This window comes from Staurois parvus, unplaced genomic scaffold (assembly GCF_062004578.1).
Source record: "Staurois parvus isolate SC_StPar_1 unplaced genomic scaffold, SC_StPar_1.0 ptg000696l, whole genome shotgun sequence".
In the NCBI taxonomy this organism is placed as follows: Eukaryota; Metazoa; Chordata; class Amphibia; order Anura; family Ranidae; genus Staurois; species Staurois parvus.
This window is the reverse complement of record NW_028318492.1, coordinates 5,886,264-5,898,292: the sequence shown is the minus strand read 5'-3', so window position 1 is coordinate 5,898,292 and position 12,029 is coordinate 5,886,264. Positions and strand designations below refer to the sequence as shown.

The window sequence follows — 12,029 nt, the reverse complement described above, 5'->3', positions numbered from 1 at the left end:
ATTTAAAATGTTCAAGCATTTTGAGTTTTAAGTTCACTGCTTACATATTTTAAGAAGCCGTCCTATCAGATAAGATTTTTTCAATTTTGCAGCTGTCAAATAGAGCTATAATGGTATAAAGCTCCAAGGGAAAATTGTAAAAAATACATAATAATAATCAGATTAGTGGGTGTGTACATCATACCAGCACAAGCAAAATGTTATAAAACTGTCTGCGTTATAGCTGTTAAGAAAAAGCATTAGCATTAATATTAGGCCCGAGGCAAAGTTAAGTTTTCAAAAGAGTCTTTGTGTTTTTTCAATTAGAACTGAAGCAGAAGGAAATCAATTAAATGTTCTCCTTATCTATATGGTTATTACAATGTTACAGTCCTGAAACAGAAGAATACATGGATATGATAAGTATATGTAACCCTAACTGTCACTGCAACATGCACAGTATTGTGAGAAGTACTATATCATTAAATATTTTCATTACCACTCATTACTGCTTGATTTCTTCAACAGATTTCAAATGGCTCTTAATGAATGATAACTGCTAATGCAACATGCTGAAAAACACAGTTGATGTTTTAGGGGGAGCATTTAAGACTTCTTAGTTTCTGAACTACAACTAATGTTATGATTCTACAGTTGTGATAAGAAATTACTTGACTTTTTGTATAAGTAACTTTCTTCTATTTTTGAGCATCATGTCAATAACACAGCTATTCTCCAACCTATTTGCTCTAGAGAAACCCTCTTTTCAGATACCTCAACTGTGCCTCCAACCTCTGGCCCATGGACTTGTCCCTCATATCAAATGCCTATGCAGTCCCTTCCCTTCCCCATTAAAGCTCTGCTATGAGTCTGGGACTCGGCTGTCAAAAATACAAAATACAAAATACAAGATATAGTTTCATATCTGCCCCCTTAAACCAGTCATGGACAACCCAGAGTTTCCCCCTGGGCTCCAATGCCGAAGCTTTCTTGCTTAGTCAGCACAGAGCCCCTCCCTGATCAAAAGAGTGATTGACTCTACTGGACTCAAACCTAAACCTCTGCTGGAGCTCCTCCCTGCACAGAGTCCACAACAAGGTAGTTGGCTCCAATATCTACAACTGAAAATTTCCATACTAATTCTCCATAATGATTTTGAGGACTCATGCATACATGACCAAGATTGTCCTTACATAATGTCCAGGTTATATAACAATTTGCTCTTCCATGATTTCCCAAAATGCCCCTTCTAATCATGAGACGATTGGGATATTCCCTCGCAGAAGGGGGACTAGGATAAGCCTTTCCAATTCACTATTAAGCTGAACATTGCCAGGCATACTCAGGAACAGAACTTTAAACTCATCCAGGGATACCCTACTGCATTTTTGGTGGACTACATCAGGCCCTACCAGACCACTATCTTTAATTTGTGCCATCGGATCACTGGTTGAACATGGCTGGAGACCCCAGAGGTGACCCTTTTCTCTGAAATAATAGGGTGCATTGCTGGACTCAAAAGGGGTATCCTTTTCTCCTCTCTGCAGCATGTGCACTCATACTTAGACATTGGAAGAAGACAACCACCCCATCTGACAGGGAATTAGTAGAACTTAATTCAGTTATGAGGATGGAGGCGTTAACTGCTAGTTATGATCAATATAAATGTGTGCAATTGTGGTATTCTTGGATCAACTTCTCTGTGTCAACCAAACTTCTACTTTTTTCACTGTTTTTAGATAGGCCAGTTGCCCTACCGGGAGTCTTGGTGTTGTCTTTGTCATGAGTCCTCTCTTGTTGGCTTTTATTTCTTTTCTGTCTCATCCTCTATTATTATTATTACACAAGATGTATATAGTGCCAACGGTTTGCTCAATGCTTGACATTATAGTGGGAGACAATACAGTAACAATACAGTTCAATACAAGAGGGAATTGAGGGCCCTGCTCCTTGGAGCTTACAATCTAGGAGGGAAGGGGGAGTGGTACAATAGATAAAACTGTGGGGGATGGAGTGGTTGGAAGAGTAGAGGATTCCAGTATTAGCAGAGCCCTATCTCTCCTATCTTTTTTTTTTTTTTTTTTCCCCACTTTTGTTGCTCTTTTCTCGATCAAGGCCCCAGATCATAGGGTATAAGCTTCCATGGCACCCGTAGCCTACACCAGGCTCTTTAACAAGTTTCTCTGCAAATTGTGGCCTCCTCCAGGTGACAGAGTGAGTTGGAGGTTTACTCTGTAATTGATGGTTCCACACCGTAGCATCAAAGTGCCCTCTTTTATACTCTGTAACCCTCACTTTGTCTTGAACTTCTAAACTTCTGTACAGTCTGCTATCTGGTACAGTCATCCTGTGTTGAGTTTCAAAGCCTAATAAATAAAGAACATTTTTCAGGTCTCAGTGAACCCCTGCTAAAAATAATTATTTGGGGGTCAGTGAGAGGCAAGCCCTATACATGGTTGGTGTGGAAAGAATGCCCTCCTATACAGTGGTTGTAAGAATGACACCCTTACAAACAAATAAAAAGATCTGTTATGCTGATGCCTCTGCCAAGTGGTGTTGAACCCAAAATTATGCAGGGAACATCAGATAGGAAGTCAATAAGTCACAGCTTAAGGAAATCCTAGGGTTCCACAGAGCTCTGGTTGAGAATTAAATTAATTAAATTTAAATGATTTGTGATGCTTAAAGGCAGGGTGGGGTTTAGGGCCATGTGACCACCGTGATTGGCTGTCATGGCAGTCACATGATTGGAAAGCTCCCAACCATAAGTAGCAATTGTTCCTTTCCGTGAGTCACCAGTATATGTTTTGTTTACATTGGTTATGCAAATATGTCCCAGCCCCAGACAGTGAGAGGCCCCATATTTGCTTGAGCTCAGTGCCAAAGAGTTAAAATGTAAACAAATGTTTAACCCCATTGTCTCTGGCTTTCACCACTTTCTTAAAGAGGGCATAAGAATTCCTTCATAAGTACATGGAGACTGATTGGTGATACAGTATATGGCCATGTATCTTCATGCTCAAAAGTGTCCACTGATGATATTTCTTGCAGCATTTTGTGCAGGCTAGTTTATGACTGGTCTTCATGATGTTTGTCTCAACACCTTAGTACTGCATGTTCATGGCTATCCATTGGTGATGTTTGTTTCAGAATCTTAATGCTGGCAAGTTCATGACTGGACATTGGTGATATTTGACTTAGCATCTTCGTGCCGTCAAGCTTACAGGCACCATCAAAATGGAAGGTCAATCAGTCACAGCCAAGGTAACCCCTAACAACCTGGTTGAGAATGGCTGCAGTAGAGAATTAATGGATCTTTTTGGTGCATTTCACCAATGTTTCAATCAATCCAAATTGAAAAGAGGCAGAGGAGAGCTCAGGCTCCTGTTTAGACAGTGCTGAGCTGTGCAAAAGCCTTTTACACTTGCCCTTAAAGTGGTTAGAAAGCCTGAAGGTTTTTTACCTTCATGCATTCTATACGGAAGCCAGATCAGCAAGGGGCTGCTAGCTGTGTGCAAACAGCCATTTAGGAAGGAGTCTGCAGGAGACAGCTGTGAGCCTAAAGTGGAAGGCTAAAAAAAACCCTTAAAAAAAGAAGGAAGCAAGTGGCTGTGTGCTGTAAAGCTCTACATTTGATGCTAATTCTCAATATATATATATATACACACACGCGTGTGATTTTGCAGTTCCGGGTAGGGGTCACCCGCGCCCTACCCGTGCCGCCATTTGTGACTGCAGGTGTCAATCACCGGGTCCCGGTCGGTGATTACTCGCTGGCGCCTGGTGATTGCCGAGCATCTCCAACGGGGAGAACTGTATGTAAACAATACAGTTTTCCTCCCTGTCATCTCATGCAAACTGCTTTGGATGGCTGTTTTTTGTCTCAAAATTGTTGGGTTTTTTTTTTTATAGCGTAAAAAATTTAAAACGCACAGAAGATCAAATACCACAGTAAGAAAGCTCATTTCATGTTAAAAAAAATCACGTAAATTTCATTTGGGTGCAGCGTTGCATGACCGCTCAATTGTTGTTAAAGTAACGCAGTGCTGTAACACAAAAAATGGCCTGGTCAGGAAGGGGGGTAAATCCTCAGGAGAGCAAGTGGTCAATATCACTTTAAATTCTCTAAATATAGTATGCATGCTAAGTACAGTATGTGATTGTATTTGAACATCTGCTATAGGAATAATGAGACTGGAAAAAAGGAAAGGTATTTAAAGTATACCATAAAATACTGAAAATATGAGCTATAAATAAAAGTGATTTAGTGTTTATTTCACTGTGAACCACTCACCTGAATCTCCTATTTCCCTTGAAAGGGCTTTGAATAGACAAAGCAAGCTTTTGCATTTCATAGCATGGAGATTCCTGCTTTACCTGAACCTAATAATACAGAAAAAGAAAGAAATACCGAATTGATGGTGATAATTACATGAAAAGGAAAGGGGCTACAACACTACAGTCTGACTGGTTTCTGTTGGCAGCAATTTAAATGTTATGTTGCTCCATATTTCATTGATCAAACCTGCTGTACACGTAATACCACACTGTAACGTCTATGGGCTAATATTTCTGCACTTCTGTATGCTTCAGTAATTTTGGAAGACTTATATTTTGAACATAACATAACAATTAAGACTTTAACAAACTGTTGATATCTGGAGGTTATCACTCTATGCTTTGAAAGCTATTTCCAATGTAAATGTCATGCCGGTCTCCTTCCTGTCTCTTGTTATATGCTACGACGACAGCTGCAGAAGGGCAGCCAAAGAATAACTGTCAAGATATCAAAATGAGAATAGTTAATCAATGACAAATAATGACTGCAACTTCCTCTTATCCTGAGACTCTTATTACCCTCTTTTAGTCTAGAAGATACTGTATAATGTATATCGAGGTATTTACACAAGAATACTTAATTATGATTAGGTAATTTTTACACAGTTCATGTCACGGGAATTAAGTGGGGCTATTTTCATAATGGCTACAGTTTGGAGACAGAGCTAGGAATCCCAGCAGAGAAATGTAGGATCACCAGGATACATTAAATACCACTGGTGGGCTCACACTTAAGATTGGCTTTTTATAGTTCCCTATGCAGCAGGGTATCAATCCCCATCAGTATACTGGTATGTTATCCAAACCACTACAGCGGGGCTTTGAAGTTATGCCATGCTACCAGACTAATGTAATGTTCCCACTGTGATTTTATGTTACTAGTATGATGTATTATTTATTATTCTGTCTAGGGCCCGTGTAGGAAATATCCCACCCTACTTATACTGTATCCGATAGCTATTAAGTAAGTTATTTCAGATGTATTGGTTGAAAAAATCCTAGCTCATTTACCTCCTAGGATATCTATGCACCAGGTACAACATATTCAAGTATATGAATGCGAGTGGTGATGAGTTATTAACTAAAAATATCCCATAACAATTCAAACAAACAAAATTAAATGTGATGTATAGTATTTACATACTGTATTGTCTAGGCTGAGAAAATTAAATTTAAAGCAAAATATGTTTTGTTTTTGTAGTCAGGTATATACAAAATATTGCAATATAATATTTTACATTCTTCTTTTGCACCATCAGATTTTTTTCAAGTTGCTCATTTTTTGTTTGTTTTTGGGTTTTTTTTGCATTTTTCCTCCAAACTAAAAAATTGACACACAGGAAATTATAAATTTCATGACTCATCCCTTAATCCCTAATGGAAACCTCAATCTGAAGGAAACAAACTGAGCTCCAAATTAAGAAGGATCTGCTTTAGTACCTTTTCAATTAAACAATTGTTCCTATAAACCTGCAGAAATATGGGCTGGTCAAAAGGTTCAATAGGACTCTAAAATCTATGCTCAATAGGGTGGTGCAAAGATGGAAAAGATTGGGACTGCTTACTCCCAGCACTCTTGTTTGCCATTTAAGAGGTACCTCAGACATGCACCAGTTTTTCCCCATTTGAGTTGGGGTATGGGTGTAGACCTCATGGGTTGCTTGACTTAGTTAAGGAAATCTGGGAAAGTGAATCTTCTTCATGTAAAGCAGTAGTAAAGCGTATCACCCAAATAAAAGAGAAAATTGCTAGGGTGGTAAAGGAATATTTACAGAAGGTACAAGAAGCACAGAGAAGAGTATACAATTGGTCTGCCAAGCTGCGACAGTTCCAGGTTTGGGACTGGGTGGTTATGCTTATACCCACAGTAGAGAATGAGCTCCTTGCCAGGAGACAGGGGAATTTTGAAGTGGTAGAAAATGTTGGTGAGGTAAATTATAAAATACACCAACTTGGGAAGTGAAAGCCTTACTAAATCCACCATGTGAGTCTGTTAAAGCCCTGGAAGGACCAAGAGCAGGTAGCTGCCCTGGCTGGGGTTAATTCTAAGCACACTATAGGAGTGGACATAGTCCCTGTTGCCTCCACCTTACCCAATCCATAAACTGCAGATAAAAAAGTTTTTATAGAGAAATAAAGAAGAATTGCCAAGCCTTACCAGGGTGATCAAGCAGGACATTGTCATGGACTCTAATGTAAAGGTCTAAGTAAAAATCTATTGCATGCCTGAAGCACACAGGAAAGCTGTATTGGATGAAGTTCCGAAAATGCTTGAACTTGATACAATTGAGGAATCACAGAGTGAATGATCAAACCCAACTGTGTTGGCACTGAAGCCCAGTTGAACTCTGTGGTTTTTTTAATGATTTCAGAATGCTCAATGAGGTAATGTAGACATACTAATAGAGAGGTAGGGATTAGTCTGATATATTAAAACTTTATGCAGGGTACATACTAAGCTGTTTTTTTGTTTCATTCAACTAAGTGGGCTAAACTGAGAAACTCAGATTGCCATACTAACTAGAGATGAGCGAATCGAACCAGGCGAAGTGGAATTCGTTTCGAATTTCAGGAAAAATTTGATTCGCGGCGAATCCGAATATTAGCATACTTCGGGTGCGCGAATCGGATTTTTCCCGATCAGCAAAAGTGTCCCTGCAGAGAGCTCCGCTATTTCTGACAGTTCTCTGACAGTTTCTTCACATGTACAGCGGTTGAAACATTGTATCTATTTGTTTCCATTTAGGATACAGATGTTTTTATTCGGAAACAGATACAATGTTTCAACCGAGAAGAAGAAGAAGAAGAAGAAGGCAAAAAGTGTATCTGCAGAGCTCCGCAGATACACTTTTTGCCGGCTTGGAATCCTCTTCCTCTTCCTCTTCCTCCTCCTCCATCATGTAAATTAAAGGTACAGTGTTCTGCACTAATATAAAGGCTCTCTGAAGCCTAGAAACCCTTTTTATAAGTTAAATTCGCAGCGAATAAATTCGCATCGAATCAAATTTCTTCCTCAAATTCGGCGAATCAGCCGAATCGAATTTTTGAATAATTCGCTCATCTCTAATACTAACATAATAGTAGTGTGGCGATGACCACTGCTGTGCTATTATGTTCTGACAGAGGGACTGGCCCTCCACTAAGACACATTGATCAGTGCTCGCAGCAGTGGATTGCCAGCGTGGATTGGATGCCAGTTAAATGCTGGTTTTCCAACATGCCCGTTTGACAGAAGCTGGTCATGAGACTGACGTTTGTTGGACAGAGAGTTCTACACACAAGATTTTGGGCCTGTGTTTGCTCAGATAATGACCTCACCAATAGCTACTGACCACACTTTCCACTCCAGAGGGTGGATTCCAATATTAAAGAATACATTTTGGGTTGCATTCAGTCCCAGCCACTTTTCAGAGGGCGATGGATAAAACACTATGCCCTCATCAGAAATATATCTTGGTGTATTTGGATGACATTGTTATATTTAGCACAGGCTGAGAGTCCCATCTTAGCTGAGTTCAGGCTGTTTTGGACTCTCTAAAGAAGGATGTGTTTACTGTTAACCCAGAAAAGTGTGCCACTAAGATGGTAGAGACCAGGTACCTGGGGTATATTGTGGGTAGAAGTTTGGTGAAACGTGGTTGCACCACACCACACTAATAGCTTTGAGATATGTAACCACTGGATAGCGTCTAAATGTATACTCATACATCGAGCGCAATCCACAGCTGTCAGCAACTTCTGTCTGCAGTGCTGTAGGTCTCCCGATTGTATGAGTATAAATTCAGAAGGTATCAATGGTTATAATTCAAAGCTATTCGAAGTGTAGTGCTACTAATGCACTTTATAAAGGATACTGGCTTATTTTAGACCCTTTTGCCATAAAGAATACATCCACCTCTCCTGAAAAATAATATAAATACACGTTTTTGCAAAAAACAAATGTGCATTTATTATTTTTTCCTGCATGAGCCTGGAAAACATTGCACCCATGATCAGTGGATCAGGGATGGAATGTCAGTCTTCTGCAGGCAAGCCCTGCAGCTTTCTGACTGTAACTTCATATGGGCAAACATCTAATAAAATAAGGTTCCTAATATTTGACAAACATTAAAGCACGTACAAATAAATGATTGCACCAGGACATGGGTTTCATAAACAGCCTGTCATTCATATGTTTTCACATTGCCCATCATTACATCCCAATAGAAAAAAGGGACCATGGCTCTATTTAGACTATACTTGCTATGGAAAGCATTAAATAATAATACTTACAGTGGGCACCAAATCAGTCAGGGTTGACTGGAGAGAGAAAGCCATCGTGGTCCCACCTGCTCCATTGGCTGGTCTAGTTACTAATAACAGAGTTGCTTCAGCAGAGTGCAAAAAACGATTTTGATAGTCTACAGTTATATCCACTTGGCTTCTGTAAGAAGTATACAATAATTGTTTAATAATTTCATCTTACACCTAAACAAGTATACACATATTAATTTGTGAGTTGTTCAAAGTAAGTGTATAGTGATTCTGCATACAATACATTTTTCGTTAGTACTGAAAAAATATTTTTGTCAGGTAAATATGAAATATTGCATATTTTATGTTTCTCTTTTGTGCCAACAAGTGAAGTAACCATAAAAGTAATTAAAAGATGACTTTTCATGTTTAGCTATTTTGCTGGAAGAAGCCGGTTGAAAACAGAACTCAGTAACAGAGTGGGGTCAGCACCTGCTGAAGCGGACAGTGCACGGAAGTTGCCAACTGTCTGCAGAGTCAATAGCTAAAGACCTCCAAACTTCGTGTGGCCTTCAGATTAACACAACAATGCGTATAGAGCTTCAAGGAATGGTTTCCATGGCCGAGCAGCTGCATCCAAGTCTTACATCACTAAGTGTGATGCAAAGCGTTGTATGCAGAGGTGTAAAGTATGCCACCACTGGACTCTAGAGCAGTGGAGATCTGTTCTCTGGAATGATGAATTATACTTCTCGGTCTGGTAATCCGATGAAAGTGTCTGGGTTTGGTGGTTGCCAGGAGAAAAATACTTGCCTGACTGCATTGTGCCAAGTGTGGAGTTTGGTGGAGGGGGGATTATGGTGTGGAGTTGTTTTTCAGGGGTTGGGCTTTCACCTCTTAGTTCCAGTTTGTACAATTTCATGCTCCCAACTTTGAGGAAACAGTTTGGGGATGGCCCCTTCCTGTTCCAACATGACTATGCACCAGCGCACAAAGCAAAGTCCATAAAGACATGGATGAGCAAGTTTGGGGTGGAGGAATTTGACTGGCCTGCACAGAGTCCTGGCCTCAACCCGATAGAACACCTTTGGGATGAATTAGAGCAGAGACTGCAAGCCAGGCCTTCTCGTCCAACATCAGTGCCTGACAAATGCGCTTCTCAAAGAATGGTCAAACATTCCCATAGACACACTTCTAAACCTTGTGGACAGTCTTCCCAGAAGAGTTGAAGCTGTTATAGCTGCAAAGGGTGGGCCAAATCAATATTGAACCCTACGGACTAAGACTGAGATGCCATAAAAATTCATGTGCATGTAAAGGCAGGCGTCCAAATACTTTTGGCAGTATAGTGTATGTTGGTTGTTGTGCTTGCATTATTTTTGGGAAGCCACAAAAAGTCTCCTTTGACATTGCCTCACTGTAACCTAGGAAGAATGCTTCAATCAATTTTCCATTCATACACTATATGGTAATAGGAGTGATTCTTACTGTTCAATCTGTCTCCCCTCCATACAGATGTAGCACTTATCCCCAGAGGGGCCGCTGAGAATATTCCAATGTCTCCCTTGCTAGTATAGAGGCCGCCAGTCACAAGCATAGTCTCGAGCACACCGGCAATAATGACTCCATCTAGAGGATGTATTTTTACTAGTTATTGCTGAAGAACATGAACAGAAGAGGCATTTAGGGTCGTAAGATACTCCAAAATAATAATAGCATATACTACAGTCCCAAATCAGGTCTTACTCGCAATGTCCCAGGATCTGTCTGCCACCCAGCATCCACGGGTAGATCCTCAGTGAAGGAGGTAAAAGATCTTTCTCCAGACCAGAACTTCAGAACAGTGCCCTACAGCATAATCCATTAGTAATCTCCTCCAGGCCCTGAGCCCAGCTCCTGTTTAGGTGCAGACTGCAATGCCTTTCTTAGTATCCATCTCCCAGGGGCAGGAACCCCAGGAGAACTGGAATTCTCCCTGGAGAGGAAAGAACACCATAGAAAAGCTTCCCAAGCATTTATCACCTTCCCAGCTACCTTCAGGATGCCCCCTTCTAGGGATTGGCTGGAGAATGATAAATATTCATGCTGGTCATTTGAACCCTCCCTGCCCTATATTCTGGAAGCTTCTTCCAGAATCAGGTGAGGGAAATCAAACACCCAAATAGGTAACCCTGAGCAGACAATAATAATAGATCACTGCTCCACTGACTGCAGTGAAGCCATAAACTAAGTTTAGCAGCCTAACTAGAGGAGGGAGCTCCAGACCTGATGAGGGAGCACACATGCGCCGAACGCTCCAACCCCCCTATCACGTGACCGGAAGTGATGTCTCAACTGCGGGATCCCGGAACTAGGAGGACATGCTGGATGCCACCAGCCCCACCGCCAGATGCTGGTGACAACCATCCATCCAGAGGCTTCACACTCCTTCACTACAGTGGATGCTTATTAATTTAAACATGCAAACCTACTTATGCTTTGTGAGTGGCCTGTATTACTACACTTTTTATTAATTAAAAAGCTTTTATACTGCACTTAGAGGGTGCTGCCTCTTTCTTCCACAGGACCTCTTTAGCTCGTTATTGGCCAGCTGCCTCCACTCCATGGTGCATCAGAATTACCTATAGGACTCTAAGGACATTTTATTTGTTTATTTATTACAGTATATTGTTCATGATTTATTTTTCCTAATTCCATTACTATTGATTATATGCTTATACATACTATTGTATGCCGCATCTACCTCCTTACTCCATCTCGGAATGTGCCAAATATTCTACTTGCCGGTCAAGTACGAGAGACATCTTAGTGCTCAACTAATCTATGCAAGATCAAATGAAGCAGTGCTAGTCCCAGGGTCTCCAGTCACCGCTCTCAATTTTTCTGAAACTTACTGGGACACCCTCTATGCTAACAAATAAGATTTTCTCTCTGGAGAATAATAGTAACAGACTCCCCCCCTTGACTGAATGTAGGAGGAGTGGGGAATATACTTTTTTGGGTGATCAATTTTTCAGGCCATAAAGAAAAAAGCCTGGTAATTATTGTGTGAATATGGAGAGTAAAACTGTACTCAACAGGTCCAACACACGCAACATTGGGTCAGCAACTAAGGTAATTTAAAATACACTATTAATAGTTTTAAAGCAGAGCTAAATTTAAAATAATACTCGCCTTCACCTTCTAGCTATGCAGCCGTTAGATTTCTTGGCGGCTGCTCAAATGTTCTCCCCGAGCCTCTCCTGGGTGCCGTGTCTTCCACATATCAATTGGCCAGCTGGGAATTTTGGCACCACCACAGTGTATTGGTAATGAACATGAAGCTTTGCTTGCACATTCTATTGTATGTGCAATAGAAGATTGCAAACAGGCTGCTAAGTTTGTCTTATAGCATATATAGTGGGATTGACGGTGGCGTTGCTAGTTGTCAGGGACTGCGGGTCTCGCAGCAGCGCACAGGTCTGCACATACACAGATTG

At 40.7% G+C, this 12,029-nt stretch overlaps 1 protein-coding gene across 1 annotated transcript in view; it reads right to left on the bottom strand.

Moving 5' to 3' along the window:
- The window catches only part of CFAP47 (cilia and flagella associated protein 47), a 772,366-nt gene that overhangs the window by 428,087 nt on the left and 332,250 nt on the right, over positions 1-12,029 (bottom strand). The window contains exons 39-40 of the mRNA XM_089653003.1: positions 8,590-8,740; positions 4,274-4,362 (exon numbers count right to left, since the gene is read on the bottom strand). Coding sequence (XP_089509129.1) covers positions 4,274-4,362; positions 8,590-8,740 — 240 coding nt within the window. The remainder of the gene's footprint in view (positions 1-4,273; positions 4,363-8,589; positions 8,741-12,029) is intronic.